This window comes from Dermacentor andersoni, chromosome 1, assembly GCF_023375885.2.
Source record: "Dermacentor andersoni chromosome 1, qqDerAnde1_hic_scaffold, whole genome shotgun sequence".
Taxonomy (NCBI): Eukaryota; Metazoa; Arthropoda; class Arachnida; order Ixodida; family Ixodidae; genus Dermacentor; species Dermacentor andersoni.
Window position 1 is genome coordinate 51922418 of NC_092814.1, and position 17577 is coordinate 51939994.

A 17577-nucleotide genomic window follows, 5' to 3' on the forward strand; every position below is an offset into this window, starting at 1 on the left:
GCTGCATTCTCCCACAGTGAAGACCACCACGTTGTTGTTGTTGTTGCCCCATCGAATAACATATGGCTCATATCCAAGGGGGGGTTTCCAGCTTATAATCAAAAATAAATTTTCAGGACAGCACTATATAGAGTTCGTGCTGTTGAAACGTGGAATTACACGTTAAAATGGAAATCAATAGTAGCAGGAAGGATCAATAATTAATTATTAAAAAGTACACACTCAAAAAAAAAAAGAAAGGAAAAGATGCAAATTTAACAAGGCATTTGGTTGGACTCCACAAGAAATTCCTGGACAGCGGAGCAAACATCCCTGTTGCTGAATCTCACAGTAGAGAGCCCAACGAAAGAATAACTGGTTCATGTTAGGTCCAGGCAATTCTTCGAAGAGGTATAGTTTCAGTATTCTTGGCGCAGTAAAGCGGCAACAAGATAGAGGGAAGTGATGCATTGTGTCTCTCTCAGTACAAAGAGAGCAGAGAGGGGAAGACATCAAATCTGGTCTGTGTAAGTAAATGTTCAGGTAGGGAAGGCGGCAACCTAGTTTTGTGACGGAGACCTAAATACTCCTTGTGTTGCAGAATTCACTACGCCAGGGAAATGTCAGGTGCTTATAATCTAGAGAAGCAGGGAGTACTGGGTCTGATAGTGCCTCTTATTATTGAGCTCGTCCGCAATCTAGCCGCCGTGATGTGTGCTGTCAGTGGCATACCCATATAACAGGAAGGACGGAGCCGCAAAGCGAAATTTTTACCAGTGAATCGGCAGCTTCGTTCAAAAACAAACCTTCATGACCAGATACCCAAATTAAACGAACGCGTTTCAGATGGGCGCGAACTAGCAAGTGAAAGAGTTTTAGCACGGCAGAATAACTAGACGTGGATAAGAAAGAGCACACAGATAGTGAGTCAGTCACAATAGCAGCTATTGCAGTTGAATAGTTTAATTTACGTAGAGCTAGAATTAACTACCATCAAGTCAAGCAGAAAGAACAGAAAGAAAGCAGATCAGGCAATTTTAATGAACAAGACCAGTCGGGTGCAGGGCAAAATATTCGATTGCTCACCTTTCCTCACATTGCGATGCGCCCGTCGCTATCACAACCTTTGACTAGTGTTTTCTTTAAATGATCTTGTATGATCCATTCAAGATGCCGTGCGGTAGTACTTTTGTTTGGTTCGGAAAGATGTTATCAAACGAAATTTCCGGGGAATCAGAACACGTATTCATGGGAAGCATATCGCGAATTCGTACATTTAGTGGCTTAAGAAATGCTTAAACAGAAGTGTTTGTTCACGAAACGTGGGCCAATGAACGGAGAAAGATAATTCTGGATCGGAGATGAAAATTATTAGAGAGCGTCTTAACGGTGATTCGTATAGTCTTAAGAAGTCTTTAGTTAAGCGTTTCTCGATACACTTCTCAATTACGTTACAAAAAAAAAAAAGATGAGAAAATTGCAATAATACGATAATTTTGGATGCATGTTCCATCGCCTTTCCTATACACTGGGATGACTTTAGCCTTATTTAGTTGTAATGTAAACGACCCACGTCCTAATAATTAAATTGAACATGAGCGAATGGGGGACAGCAATGTAGTGAGCAAATCATTTAATGTTATACGAATGACGATCGCTTCGGACGTATTATTGTTTAAAAAGGAGGTGACAATTTTCCATTCTTCTTTGGCAGTTATTACCAGCATGCGTTATCTTTGTTTCGTAATAATTCCTTTCAGCTGCTTTCCGTAGTCTATTGGGTGTGTTGGAGTAAAGGTTGTAACGTTAATCAATCTAATGTGTTATAAGGACTGTTCTTGACTTTTATTATTTATTTTATTATTATTTATTTTTTGCGCATGTACTGCAATGGGCTGTTTGTTGAGCTCGCGTCATGTGAAGCAGTATGTTTTCTTTTTATTGAGATTTCATAACTTCAGAAGACTCGAAGAGGCATTTCTTATTGCGGAAGAAAATTCATCAAATGCTACGTTAGCGTCAGTGTACGTTTCAACAAAAGGCCACTCAATGTCGGCTACACGTTTAACATATTCATCTTAGTTCAGAGTTGATTTTGTAAGGTTGACAGCACGAGTATGAATAAAATGTCCGTAATAAATGAAACCGGGATAATTATCAGTGATATTCACTTCAAGTGCGCCAGGGTGTTCCAGTGGCAGGAAATTAGAAATCAAATGATCAATCAGTGTGCCACTATGTCTAGGGATATACGTCTAGTAGGAAGTGGGATTAAATGTTGTTTATATATATATATATATATATATATATATATATATATATATATATATTGTGACGCTCTTACGTGCATAGTCGGTTCACGCCTCAACAAACAGTATGCGGGGGCACCGAAGGGTGGTGAACGAGGAAGACGAGGTGTGGCTGGCTAGCTTAAGATCGACAGGCGCTCAGCTGATGTAGGCCATCGCATCTAACTCTACCCGGCTTCAATGTAACGCCTTTTGTGGGCGTAACAATATATATATATATATATATATATATATATATATATATATATATATATATATATATATATATATATATATATATATATATATATTGACGATCACGTGACGATTACGTGTTGGGCCGACAGGTTTGGCTTCAATCACGTTGCGCGATGCTCCCTCCTAAGTTTTTCCTTCCTCGATGTAAAATAGCCCCAGTAGGTGAAGCTGAAAAAACAAAAACAAATAGCGAACACGTCTGCAGCCGCGTACGGCGCCCACAGTGCTGCAAGAACACAGCCTTCGAGACTTATTCGAGACACTCTGCAGTTGAAGCATATAGTTTTGGCAGGAGGCTATTGTCAACGACATTTCCAATTTCGAAGCGCAAGGGGTGGGACCGAGTAACCAGTCGACGCACGCTACAGCTACGGTACTAACAGCTACAAATGCCTGGCATTCAAATAAGTAAACCCCAGGCCTCAGAGACAAGCGCAACGTGATACGTTATTTAATCTAAAGAAAGCGGAACTGCGCAAGTGCGCAAATATCAGGGTCGTATGTACTTGATATGGCTGATGAACATTTTTTCTAGCATGGCGTACGTAATTGCTTAAAATATTTAGTAACACTGGGCTCAGAACAAGCCTACGGCTAGGAGTTGGCGGAGTCCGTGTAAAATTGTCACTTGTGTTTGTGGCAATTATCATTGAATATAATCTATTCTAGGAAGTCTATACCACGCGAATGTTACTTTCAGGGCCTCAAAGTAAAGCAATAAACCTGAAATGCATTATATCAAAATATAAATATATTAGGTTCATCTACTGATTTTACCACTTCGGCCGAAGTCTGTTGGTAATCTTTAGTGGCTCTGGCAACACTGGTCGATAATCTAGACTCATCAAAATTAAGCAACCTGAGGGTAGCGAACGCTGAAAGCATAACTGAAAGCCAATCGTTTTCGAGCATAGCTCACCCTGACTTGGCTGGGTGGTGTCCTGAAAGTAGCAACGAGGCATGAACTTCAGCACCCATGGCGACGGCCCAGAATGCGGAGAGCGAGCTGTCGAGCTCCTCCGAGCTCGTGCTAACGTACCCCTCGCCGGCGGTGAGGGGTGCCCTGGAGCTGAGAACGACGGACCTGGAGAGACTGCTTCCAGGCGCATGTCTTAATGACACTATAATTGAATTTGGTTGCAAGACCATCTTTCACGAAGTTCTGAGTGAAGAACTGGGCCGCGCCACTCAGCTCTTCAGTCCTCATTTTTATAGCTGTCTTACCGGGGCTCTCGGCGCTTCGGCTCTTACCACGCCAGAGCTGTCTATAGGAGCGTTACGACATGAGCGAGTGAGAAGATGGACGCGTTCAGTGGACGTCTTCACAAAGGACTACATAGTCGTCCCGGTCAACGTCAGGAACCATTGGATTCTGGTCATCATATGCTTCGCAGGACGCGCCCTCCCACATGAACAGGCACCACACGAAATTCCCAACGCTTACATCCTCGTCTTCGACTCGCTGAGAGGGTACGTCAGAAACTTGGATGAAATAGCGAGGAATTTACGCGGTTACCTCTCGGAGGAGTGGAAGAGGAAACGGGAATCCGTTCTTGTGTTCACAGAAGCGAACATGCCGCTGTACGTTCCGCTAACGCCGCAGCAGACGAACAACACGGACTGCGGCGTCTATGTTCTGATGAACATAGAAGCTTTCTTCCGCAACGCGCCCAAGAACGGCGAACCTGTCGAAATGAACCGCAACCTCTTTTCATCGGGACACGTGGCACTAAAGCGGACAGCCATGAGCCAGCTCATTATTCAGTTACACGAGAAACAGCATCCCGGGTCGGACTTACGTTCCAAGTGGCGTGTGAGGGCTGCAGGCACTGAGCTCCAACACGAGACCCCCGAGACTGCGAGCGCAGTGCTTCCTCCTGCTGGCGTCGTGCGTCGCAGCATCCGCAGGAGAACCCCGGCGAAAATGTGCCATCTGCCGTACTGCGGCTGAAAAGCAGCGCTCCTGTGCGACCTTGGAGGCCACGAGCACAGTGCCACTTGAGAAAGCATGAGTGATACGTATTTACCGGAGAGGGGGGGGGGGGAGGTGAGCCACCTTACACGGTTTTCTCAAGAAGCAACGGTTTATTCATTACCTATAAAAACATTGTTTTTGCTGTCGGAATTTCTTTTTCTTTTTTGGTATGCGGGCGTCAATGGTAGGCGACCGTCAATTCTTTGACGAAGGAGGGCTTCTTTTTAGACGTGTTTTTGATTGAGCGTATTTTATCAATGCTAATGTTATTTTGTCTTTGAGTGAACTATATATCTTCGTATGCTATTTCTTGTGCAAATAAATTTTAACAGTGCAGTGACTTTCTTTTTGCTTTCTTTATCGAGGCATTTGGTAATGTTACCTGAATCGGTCGGTCTCTGATGCGTTCGAGTAAGGTAGTGCAAACTGTGGTGTGGGCATAAACCAGCAGCGCCTTCATTAGAGGGCACCGGTGCGTACTTGAGAGCGTCGCCCCGAGCTCAAAAAGCTGTGGCAGGGCCGTGCGAGTAGCACTTGCTTTCACAGAGGTGATAGGTTTCGGATCGCGACAGTGCTTCTTGCGGCAGTTCACGCGTCAAAATGACAGCTACCCTGCAGGAAAAAAAAAATCGCAGTTTCGCCAGAAAGGCGAAGCATTGGTAGCGATAGCATTACACCACTACACGAACTAAGGTTCGTAGTTTTACCGGCCGTATTAATTCCAGTTAGTATTCGCTTACTAAACAAATTAACAAGCGTTCTGTCACACGTGCACAGGCAAAGATGAACGAATGTTACTCGATGACGCGGAAACGCGCTTTGCCAACGCTGGCAGGATTAAGAGCGGCATGCAGAGGCTCTTGCCTCACGGAAAATTGAGTTTACGCGACCTTCAACACAAAGGCGCGCGAGAACACAGCGCACGCGAAGTCACCAGCCATCTCGGCCCGCCTCGATTTTGCACCCGCCGAAGATTACCTCCTGCGGCTCCGTGCTCAGGAGCAGCCATGGCCAGGCTTGAAGAGGAGACTCTCACTCACCTGCCTCACTTCCAACCCCTCCCCCGGGCCCCTAAGTGCCGTTCACCTTCCTCCTCTTGTGCGCACGAGAAGACGGCGCGCATCGAGCCATCATTATTGCCGGCTCACTCTAGCACGCTTTCCCTCGCACCCATAGCATACGGAGCATGGGCGCGATTCTATCGCACTGTCTTTATACGGAACCTGCACCAACGTCGACGACGAAAATTCGTCTGGAGGGTCCATGTAATTGCTGTCGCAATAAAAGAAACGCGGAGTATCAGGGAGCATGGTGCATCGTATATATATATATATATATATAGCGCCGCTGCGTATTGGTCTTAAAAACACGCCCCGGGGAGCTCTCAATCGCAGACTGAGGAAACGAAGTGCTGCCTAGTAGAGACGTCATGGCTGCTCGTATTCACAATGTCAAAATGTTTGGCAGAGGTCTTTAATACGTCTTCTGAGCTGCCTGAGAGTACAAAAAAGAAATATTTGAAAAGCGTAGGTCTATGATCCCGTTTATATACCACGTATCCCACGTAGCTTGTGCCAAAATTACAAAAAAATATGCAAGTGCCACGTAGCTGCACTGAACCAATGGAATGTTGTTTGCCGTCGCTTGGAGCAAGTCAGACTTCTTTGTAGTTCGGCCAATCACATAGTTATTTACCATTAATTGATCAACTTCTGAACTTATTGCGAAACCCCTTATCCAGTGTCTAGTGCCATGCCAGATTATGGGCCCAGTGTCGCGCGCGGCATGCTGGAGCGCTGGACAGGAGCGGCATACCAAAGGAGCTGGGTACTGGTGCGAAACGCAGCTATAGGACGAGAAATACGCGGTGCCTGGATACCGTCGATACATATATATCTTTAAATACAGAAACCAAAAGAGAGCGGTCTAATGAAAAAAAAGTAAGTACTGCAACCAGGATTCGACCGATTGACCTACAGATCCCAAGCCGAACACTTTACCACTTCACCACGCGCGCACATGGAGAGTCTGGTTAATTTACTATGTTGATACGCACGCGCAGTTTCTGTTTCGCACCAGCTGTTCGCACAGACACGGCAGCCGCGCTGTCGCACCATAACTGAAGCTTACGCCTCTATCAGAAAGAAGTTGCCTGCATTCAGGAGTAGGCATGGAGGTATCTAAATAGTATTTTTTTTTTTGCAAATCGTAATTTAACTTCGAAAAATGTCTTAAATGAACCGCAGACCCAGGACGCTGTACGGGCTGTTACTGCCGATTTAGATAGCCGTTTCTTGTTCTTCGCGCAAGGGAAGGCAACATTTTCTTAGTTCAGCAATGCGTTACAATCGACACGACCGTGTAGTCACGTATCTCAGTCATTCAAGCGTCGGTTAGTCCGGCTGGCAGCCTTCGGCGACAGCACGTACAGGGTGCTGCATATTTCGCTGCGTATGTTCGAAAAAAAGGTTTTGCACTCACCGCTGCACTGTTCTTGCTGAAATTTTGCTGGAGGATCGCATGTTGGAGTCGACGTCGTTCAGTGTAACACTCGCCACAGTTAATTGCCCTGTCTTTAAGAAGAAAAGTTAAAATTTGCCTGCACTTAAGGGGATGCGAGCTGCTGCCGCGACTGCGCGAGCTAAGGTTGTATCGCTGCCTGCCGGCGGATACAAAAAGCAGCCGCTCAGCGCGGTTTGCCGTGTGTTGCCCGCTCCTGAAGCGCTGCGTTCTGCAGCTGCCGGTAGGCGGCGATACAACCTTATGCTTGCGCCGTCGCGGCAGCAGCTCGCATCCCCTTAAGTGCAGGCAAATTTGCACTTTTTTCTTAAATACCAGGCAATCAACTGTGGCAAGTGTTACACTGAGCGACGTCGACTTCAACATGCGATACTTCTGCAAACTTTCAGCAAGAACAGTGCAGCGGTGAGCGCAAAACCTTCTTTTTTCAAACATGCGCAGCGAAATATGCAGTACCTTGTGTATACATATGCTTATAACGCGTCACATAGGCGCTAATCGCTTCTTGGGCCTACACTAGACACCATAGAGGAAGGAAAATCGAAGGAGGAGCCCTGACGTCGCTCTTTGTGAAGCCAAGTGACGCTGGTAGTCGGCGTTACTCCGCCATCGTGTCGGGCCAGATTCTCCTCTATATTTCTCGCCTTCGGCGCGCAACCACAGGCGCAACCACGCCGGCTGTGCGTCATTTTGCGCGGTTGCGTTGCGCGCCGTAGCGATCTGACCAACGGTCCAATCGCGGTTTATTCCATCGCGATACGACCTATGGCAAGCCCATCCGCAGTTTATGAGGACAAACACGTATGCTGGCCGTGGCTTCATCGGAATCGTTTTGCTTTATTGAACACGTTTTCTGGCGGCCACTCACAGCGGAGGTGTGACGGGCCACATCGCGCCGATGAACAGTCCGGCAGAGGAGAACATCGTTACGCGTTTAAATACACCGACTGCGGCCTTAGGGATGTTGTTCTCAGAGCAAGTGCAGCTTCACAGGAAGAAAGCTCTGCGGTGTCAAGCAGTAAGCGCGTATGCGTGCGGCTATCACGCATTGACCGGGCTTACGTAAGTACGTGTTTATTAGTGTCTTTGAAAACTGAATTTAACAAAGGAAATAATAATCTTACCTCCATAGCATGCTTAGAGCGCAGCACCTCGTCTCGACCTACTAGACAGAGCGATTATTGGAAGGTTCCTCGATGCCGAACAAACTATGGTCTCCAAATGCTGAAACATTCACTCCTCCACATACTAAACAAATTCAATTTTTAATTAGAGCGATTGCGCCTTCTTTCGCGACAGGATATGTCCAATCTTTTTTTACTGACATGATGAATTTTCTGTTGTTTTCTTGGTGCAAAAAATGCGGCATAAAATGCTGCATTTCTTTTTACGATTTCTAATTTTTTTTCTTCTCGAGGAGTGCAAACATTTCTGCATTTTCGTTTTTGTATAGTTATATTCCTTATAGTGCCAATTTCACTATGTATTTATGTGCCTATTTACTTGTTTTCGTGACTATGAATGCTGTCACTTTTCTGCCTTGTATTGCTGGGATGTGGGGCCAGTCAAGCTGCGTTTATATCGCAGCTTTTTTCCCGCATTCCACACCAGACATTGTATCTTTGCCTCATGTATGAATATGCAAACATTGAAACGCTGTGGTGAAATAAACTCCAACTCCAACGTATACGTGCCATCAGCCGTTTGACGTGCACGCAGGCTAACGCTCTTCTGTCGAACCTTCTTCACTCTTGCACCGCATCCGCCAACCTTGACTTCCCTGCGCCTCCTCGAGCACACAGATAAGGTTGCTGCAGTAAAGGGGGTTTGCCCCTTCATTATTCACAGCAACCGCTTCTTTCCCATCCATCCACATGGCTGTTCTTACGTGCCGCGTACAATTGCATCGTCCGCTGTCAAAAGCAGGGACACTACACAGCTGTCACTGACGTGCAAGGTGTTTATCGTACATAATCTGAAGTACAGCGGTTTCAGTCTGTGATGACACGTTAGCACGAATTCACCGAAGACGGGAAACATATCCGCTCATCGTCCTTCGTCCGTGGTGGGGTAAGCGGTGCACGGCGTTGCCTGCGCGCTCTTTCACACTTTTTACTCCGAGTCCTACACCGAGTTGTTGCTGGCGACAGCAACAACTGGGAGAGCGCGGTCTAGATAAAACAGCGGAACAGAACACGGAGACAAACGCAATCCTGCACTCACTGCGCCTTTGCCACGTATGGTGCTAAACTCACGGAGCAACACGTGTGAGCGCACACAACCATAACAAAGCCACCATTGTGGCCCGAGAACACGGCCGCTGCAGCAGAAGAAAGAAAAAAAAAAGGAAAAAGGAGAAAATACCACGTGGCTTCCCTAGCGCGCGGACGGGGTAGGACCTCTCCTCAGTTTTTTTCTTCCCCCACTGTAGACACGAAACAATTTTTAAATGTGTAAGCATTTCTATGCTTAGCCAACGAGAAAACCGTCCCTCCGTCCGTCCCGTAAGACGACCGCTTTCGATGTAGCGCCCGCAGCAGCGAGCGAATTCGCGTTCGTGCTGCCTCTCGCTGCAACGCCCACATAACGGCGAGGACACAGCGCTCACGGAGCTCTCAGCGCACGCCTGCTACTGTCGCAGATCGCTTTCAAGATACAGGTCCGTGCGTCTCTCTTCAACGCTAAGCGGCGACAATACATCGCACGAAGTTATCAGCAGTCGGCACTCTTTGTCGGCATCGCAGATCGCTTTCAAGGCGCGGCCTCTATGGTGCGACCCGAACTTTCCACCTGCCCTCCCCCCCCTTTTCCCCCTCCAAGAGCGCCGAAAAGCTGATCCAAGCTAGGCGGTATGAAACAAAATGCCAATTTTGATGTCTTTTAATTTGGAGGCAGATGTATGAGAGCAGCACCGCTTACAAAGGACGGCTTTGTTTAAGCATAACAATTTATTATAGAAAATTTCTGATCACGAGCAATTACCCTCGCGCTTGTGATAGAATAGGCCCTTGAAATACGGCGCTAACTGCCGCAATGAGATAACAATGGTTCCAACGGTTCTAAATAGGTTTAAAAACGGGCTACATTTCTTCGTTGTTCGGTCTGCTTTCGTGAACTGGCAAGTTCGTGCCTCGGATGTAATAGCCTCGGCCACAAAATCGCAACTGTGGTCAAACGAGTTGAGAGTTCATGACCCTTCTAAGACGCAGCTTTTCTCACAGAAAACCGTCGCGGCGACGCTGCCTACTCTCAGTAAGACCCGGTAAGCCACCCACCCTTGCAGGACGCCGCCACTTAGCCATCCGATCCGCGAACCTAATTGCCTGTCGGCAAAGACACGCGCGCCGAATGCCGACGCACTTGGCAATGGTGCGGCTCGAAGTGGCGTTTGGTCCAGGAATCCACCAAGCCCATTGACGAGTACATCCGGTAATAGGAGTGAAGGAAAGATTATGCAGATTTCAGGCACTGTGGGAATCGATGCACGCTAAGCTTTCTGTGCCCTTTGCTTTGATTGACGATAATTAGCGGGGATGTTGACGGCGAATGTTTAATTTCTTCAACGTTCAGTCTAACGCGAGAGTGCTGTGTTGACGTTAAACCTTACCTTGCGTGCACCCTTGCTGTTTGTCTGCGTAGTACACAGAACACACAGGGAGAGGTGTTTGCTTGAGGCTTTGTTGTGCGCCATATTTTATAGCGTCTGAGAGGGTTGAGTATTGTAATTGCCTCACATGGCACATCGCATCGTGGCAGAAGCATTAAACTTGAATTGGATTATGGGGCTGTACGGGTCAAAACTACAACCGGATTATGAGGCAGGCCGCAGTGGCGCACTCCGGATTAATTTTGGCAGCGTGGTGTTCTTTAACGTGTCGCTAAATCAAAGTGCATGAGGGTTTTTTATTTAGGCTCGTCGACATGCGGCAGCCTCGGTCAAATCCGCGACCTCGAGCAATGCCATAGCCGCAAAGCAGCCGCAGTCGTGCCTATAGTAGTAGCGTTTCGTTGCCTTCTTATGTCATCTTTTCTCTATCCCCCCTCCCTTCTCGGCGTAAATGGGAACTGTGAGCGAAGAGTGGAAATCCTGTTATTCACTCGTTTAGCGACTGCGTCTATTCTACCCTATCTTTGCTTCCACTCCTCCCTCCTCTCTACCATTCTATCTAGCTAGCCTATGGGCTTGCACGTTAGTAGAAAGGTAAGCGCTGCAGTTTCTGCAATGCTTTTGCGGGGGGTCACGGATAATTACAGTTGTCAAGAGGCTGATGTGGCGATGCCCAGGGAGCTCCAGAGGGCATACAGGTTCTCTTTTCGGCACCTTGTAAGCTGTCCAGTCTGTGCAATTTAGTTAGACCTGATAGGAAAAAGAAAATCGAGTGCTGCACTAACCACAGGAACAAGTTTGTGCCCTGTAGAGCGAATGTCATCTATGAGATCCCGCTGAGTTGTGGCAACGTGTACGTTGGACAAACAGGCCGCTGCATTAATATTAGATTGTTAGGACATGCCAATTCCCTAGATGATTCTAGAGGACAGCATCTTCCCAAGCATTGCAAGACCTGCAGGCATGACGGCAATGCCTGTACCCCACTTTTCGGCAGGACTAAGATTGTCGGATGCGCAAGGGATAAGAAAGAGCGCGAAGTAATCGAAGTTTTAGAAATTGCGAGATTAGGGCCTGATAAATGTGTTAGCGAAGCTTCCACACATTTGTACCGCAAGGAGTTGACGTTTCTAGGCTTGACCACATGATAGCGGCATTGGTCTTTGTGGCTGGTGCGCATGCGTTCTGTTGTTGGTGGGAAAGAGGCGTTGGAGCATTAAACCAGTTGTTAGTCTGCGCCCGTGTCGTGTGGTTCTTTCCTTGTCTTGTCCTTTTTAGCGCAGTTTTTCTTTGTTCTCATAAATGTCATACCAACTAGCCCCTCACCGTACGCTTCTAGGCTCCAGAGGGTATGTGCACATTCGACGCGGTGAAAAGTCCAAACGAGTTTCTCGCGTCGCCTTCTCTGCAGCGCTCCTGTCATGTATACACGCGCTCTGAACCACCCCTCGACGTGGTTCAGTAGCAGCAGCAGTGGGAAAGTCGAAGGAAGAGGAAAAGAAAGCGAAGAAGAGGAAAAGAAAAGGTGACGGGGGCACCAACCACTTTTGCCAATTCATTGCTCGCTGGCAAGCAGGGCTCGTATCGTGGGAAGAAACGCCAGCCTATATCGCCACCGGAAGAGGCTCCAACGTGTGGTCGACGCCACAGGGCCTTTGGGTTGCCTTAAGATGTCGTAGAAAAGGTCCATTACCGACTTTTTTATGCGAAGCATATTACTAGAGCTCAAGCCAGCTCCTCAGGCGCGGCGGTGTCGCCTTCAGTACCACGTGACACCGTGACGTCACGACAGAGGAGAAACGGGGCTCCAACTCGCGCCGTCGCTCGCGGCGTCTTCAAGGCTGACCACGTGACACCGTGACGTCACGACAGAGGAGAAACGGGGCTCCAACTCGCGCCGTTGCTCGCGGCGTCGCGGCGGTATATAAGCAGCTGCGCTTGTTTCTAGGTGGCTTTGGCTCAACTCTTGCAAGATGGGCTGGGTGGGAATCGAACCAGGGTCTCCGGAGTGTGAGACGGAGACGCCACCACTGAGCCACGAGTACGATGCTTCAAAGCGGTACAAAAGCGCCTCTAGTGAATGCGGTGTTGCCTTAGAAACGAGCTGTTTCTAAGGCTCAGGCGTGCGTCGCTTGCTCAGGCGCACATTTCGTTGCCGCGCCGAACGCTGCGTTGCTCGACGCTCACCGCGTCCAATGCGGGGCGCGTAGTCGCTGCGCCGTAGCCCATTGTCTTACACCCCTTGGCGGGTCGACGGGAACGCTGTCGCGTTCCACTCTTGAAGGCGAAGCAGAGTAACGCATGAGTTGTTTCTTCGTCTAGCCGAACCAAATATAGCCAAGCAACAGCAGTTCACCAGGCTAAACAGTGGTTCATCAACTAAAATAAAGGCTAGTATGCTTCGCATCCTGGGCTTAACCTTAGCTAAGCCACAGCCCTTTTTCGAATGCAAGCAAACGGGCCAAGCAACAATGCGTCCACACCGAGCTTTCTGCTTCAACAGTGGGAGATTCGGAGACGCTCCATGTACAAGAAAATCCTTCTCAGCGCTCCGTTTTGATTCCGCTTGAAGAGACTGTGAATAGCATCACTTCTGACGACGCTTGTCCGTCCTCGTCGATGCGAATGGATAATGAGTGCGACAGCTTTCCGCATCGTGGGTAGCAAGTGATGAACGTGGTTCCGCGACCGAATTCACCGCCTGGGATGTGGATGTCGACCATGCAGGCCAGTTGCACATTTCCACACAGTTGGACCCAGACAGCCAATACTGAACCAATTTCCATCTAAGAAGTACGGAAAATTTAGCAGAAGCTTCCACTCGGGCTGGTACCACCTATTTCCTTGGTTGGACTACAGCGTGCAGGCTGACGCAGCTTCCTGTTAGCCTTATAGAATATTTTCTATTGGGGCCAATGAGAAATATGCATTTGTCAACAGTGGATACAGTAACTGGAAAAAGGGCCCTCGAAAAATATGCTGGTTTCAAGAAGCAAGAAAACTCACTCACGCATAAGTCTTGCCAGAAATCGTGGGTTTTCTGCACGCAGATGAAGTCGGGAGGACAGAGCAAGTCAGTTGCAACACATCTCAGCGACGCGTACTCGAAAGAGGTGCAGGAAAATCGCCTCTATATAGCAAGAGTCGCACATATTTTGCGATTCACTGCCGTTCAGGGAATTGCTCAGAGGGGCCACGATGACAGTGCCACAAGTGAAAACAAGGGAAAAATCGTTGAGCTATCGAACTTGTTTGCCAAATATGACGACATTGCCGGAAACAAACTGAATGGTGGAGCAGCGAACACGAAGTACGTTCATCATTCGATACAAGACCAGATCGTCGAAATTCTCAGCCACATCACATTAATAAGTATAAAAGAAGGGATGAAAAGCTCCAAGTGCTTTGCACTTATTGTCAACGAAACCAAGGACCTAAGCAACACGGAACAATTATCAGTTGTAGTAGGGTACTACGCAAGTGGGGCTGTCTTTGAGCGGTTTCTTCGATTCCGCGACGCTGAGCACTTGCATGCAATGTCACTCCTGGGCTGCGTAAGGGAAACGTTGTATCGCTGTGGCATAGATACTCAGGTGTGCATTGCTCAAACATATGATTGTGTGAGTCTCATGAGCGGTACCTCAAGGGGCGTCCAGGCGCTGTTTAGGCAAGAAGTTCCGCAGGCAGTGTACTTCCACTGCATGAACCACTACCTCAATCTCGTCATCGTTGATGTCTGCAAGGTGATAAAACCGGTGAGAGATTTTTTTCTCTCTTTTAGAATGCCTCTATATTTTCCTGAGTGGATCTGCAATTCACTCTCTGTACGTAGATCTGCAGAAAGGGTTGTCTTTGGCAGTGATAGAGCTGCAGCGTCTCAGCGATACACGATGGGCCTGCCAGACAGCGGCTTGTACAGCGACAATGAAAAGCTTTTTTGCTATCCTTGTATGTCTCGCCGAAGTCATCGCTACAAACAGCAGGCGGACCACAGAAGCTAGGGGTCTGCCTGAGCAAATGATCTTCTCGTTTCTCTTCCATTTAAGCCCATTTACCAAGGTAATCAGCCGTTTTAAGGTTCTTTCGGACCTAGTGCCGAGTCACTGACGAGTTCGAAATGAGAAATGAACACACACACACACACACACACACACACACACACACACACACACACACACACGCACACGCACACGCACACACACACACACACACACACACACACACACACACACACACACACACACACACACGCACGCACGCACGCACGCACGCACGCACGCACGCACGCACGCGCGCACGCAAAATCTGCCATCACATGACACATTTACAGTTTAAATCCCCGTACCGCTCTTGCTTCTCTTGGAATCTTCTGACGTCAGATTTGTGTAAACGCTAACTCAAGAATCCGGCGGTGACTCGCCGCGTTGTTTGAACAGGCCGATTAAACGCTCTCCTCGTTTACAGGAAGGCAGACTTGTTTGCTTCCAAAGCGAATAGCACTGCCGTTCTTGACACGTTTTTCTTATCTAATTGGCTGACCAGAGGCGATGAACACGTATTCGTGGAGAGGGTTTTGACGCGGCCGAGCTAGCGCAGTGAAAGTAGCTAACCGGATGAGGAGGGCGGTGCCGGCGTCGACGATTGGCCCACTTCAGCTTGCTTCAGATTGGCCCACTTCAGATTGGCCCACTTCAGCAGCAGAAGGGTAAAAATGCAGCTAAAACGGATCCAAGGCGAAGAAAATTTGTAAGAACGATGTCGTGCACCTGCCGAGAGGGCGATCTGCATCGTTATACTGTCACGTAACATTTTTTTTATCATACGCAAATAAATCCATTCTACCCGGCAGCTCCGAGTGATCTGTTCATTTCACAACGGGGCAGTCTCCGGCTATTCCGAAAAAAACGTTCAGCTTTGTTTGGCATATTGATGCATGTTTAATGCGTTCACGTCACTTTGACGCGGTGAGCGTTTACGGTTTGGGCGCAGCCCAACAACTTTTGACTAATTGCGGTGGGCTGACGGTAAAAAAAAAGTATAATCATAAATAATTATTTTTCTTTTGTTCTAACTAATCATGCACAATCAGTGTGTACACGTCATATTAGATGAGGAGATTTTGCTGTTTTTCTGACGTCTTGTGACAGACAAGGGAAGCGGGGGTGACGCGAAAAAAGAATTGAGCATTCTTGGAGGGCTGATTGCAGAATTGGAATAAAAAAAAAGTTTGAAATAGCTTTACGTTATAGAGTCCCTGCATGCACAGAAAGCTATTACGCTAGAAGTGTTTGTAAGAGAATATTTCAGCCAGTCGTGAAGCTGGAGATAATATTAGCGCCAAATGGCAAAGAGCACTTACGAACAAAAAAGCTTTGTGAATGCGGCATCTGAGGCCGAATTCACAGAGCTTTTTGTGCCATATGCGAAGGGTAGAGCTACAAGTCATCATCATCATTATCGAATCATCATCATCTAAGGCCTATGTGAAACGCGCAAAGCTCCGGGATATAGTAGATAGTATGATATCTAGCTGGCAGTGAGTGTGCAGCAGGAGGTAAGGCAAACATGGCTCTTAAGCCATTGAACAGAAAGATGGAACCACCTAAGTGTTGGAAGAAGGAAGTTAATCAAGCTCATGGAAGCGCATAAGCAAGCGTCTAGGAAATCACCGGGAAGCCAAAAATGCTGGGATTACGCGAAGTACGGCTCAGATGGAAATATCACCGTGAAAAGAAAAGGGTAGCGTCTAAACCACCACAAGAAACGGAGAAACTGGAGTGTACAACATTTACCGGAGAAAAATTAAACTAAAAAAAAAAAATAACTGGAGGTTCTACGTCTCTAATAATGTGGCATCAGGATCCAATGAAATCCCAATACAGCTCATCAAACAGCTGGGTCCAAAGAGCCAGGCACAGCTGACTTGCGCCACCGCGTAAGTGACTAAAACTATGAAAATTTGCACTGCTTAACGTGAAAGCATGATGAAGTTAATCTATAAAGGCAAAGGAGACAAGGATAAGACGATTTCGTACAGACGAGGGGCCGAATTCCCAAAGCTTTTCTTTCGTAACAGTGATTTTTGGAACTGGCACTGGCCTTTGTTAATGATATGTCCAGCATTAGGTAGTACGCTATAGGGGCCATTCAGTAGGAGAAGGTGCAGGCTTTCTGACGCGACCATTTCTTACGAATAATTTGTTTTAAAAAAATGCTGTAGCTTGACCATTTCTATGTCGTGTTAAAGGAGGGAAAACAGGAACAAAAACATGCCCAACATAGTCTTTTAGTGAAAGAACGATGTCGAATATTGACACAAAATGCGAGCCTTGCAACAATGCTCGAACCACCCAATTTCTTGCAAGGTTTTTACTCAGACCTGCCATTTGGCTAATTTCAAATGGACTTCATGTGCACAAAATATTTTTCACACCCAAAGTAATTTTGGGACTGAATTTATTTATGCCTGATACAATACCAGAATTAAAAATAAAAATAAAATAAAAATGGGGTCTAGTTTCCAGTTGGCGTTTGTTGTGAAATGGCCTTTTGGAAGTCGCCGATGTTGTATTTGACGGAGTTTTATGACAGAGGATAACAGCAGCAATAACGACACATCATGTGTTTTTGTAGTGTGCATTTTCTCCTCTGTTAAGAAGAGGTATCTCTCTGCAACATGTTATTTTAGTCATTGTATGTTGTTTTCTTGGCCTCGTTGCAAGGCTTCTGTTATGAGTTCGATTGCAGCCACTTTTGTGTTTTTGCTTCTCTGGATAACATTATTGCCGAACAGCGTATGGTATAGGAACTTTTCAAACTAGAATAAATAAATAAATAAATAAATAAATAAATAAATAACAAGGTTGAGCTGTCTATCCACGCAGGGAGTAAATACATTGTATTTTCTCGAGTATGAAAAAAAAATATAATCAAGGCATTTGTTGCCTGAT

The 17577-nt window shown here is 47.0% G+C and overlaps 2 protein-coding genes and 1 long non-coding RNA gene across 3 annotated transcripts in view; 2 read left to right on the plus strand and 1 right to left on the minus strand.

The window, feature by feature from the left end:
- LOC140219077 (tigger transposable element-derived protein 6-like) overlaps window positions 1-7178 on the minus strand; it is a 45848-nt gene extending 38670 nt beyond the window's left edge. Inside the window, exon 1 of the mRNA XM_072288970.1 lies at window positions 6982-7178. The gene's annotated coding sequence lies outside the window, so the exon portion shown is untranslated. The remainder of the gene's footprint in view (window positions 1-6981) is intronic.
- LOC126545580 (sentrin-specific protease 7-like) lies at window positions 3502-5252 on the plus strand. Its single transcript, XM_050193501.2, has one exon. The coding sequence runs from the start codon at window positions 3502-3504 to the stop codon at window positions 4474-4476; it is 975 nt and encodes a 324-aa protein (XP_050049458.1). The 3' UTR covers window positions 4477-5252.
- A 56-nt stretch (window positions 7179-7234) lies between the features above and the next one.
- Window positions 7235-17577, plus strand: part of LOC129380467 (uncharacterized) — a 146054-nt gene continuing 135711 nt past the window's right edge. Inside the window, exon 1 of the long non-coding RNA XR_008608511.1 lies at window positions 7235-7425. This is a non-coding gene — a long non-coding RNA (uncharacterized lncRNA). The remainder of the gene's footprint in view (window positions 7426-17577) is intronic.

Excerpts from the sequence above, each read along its gene's own strand:
- LOC126545580 (XM_050193501.2), top strand. The coding sequence starts at position 3,502 with ATGGCGACGGCCCAGAATGCGGAGAGCGAGCTGTCGAGCTCCTCCGAG.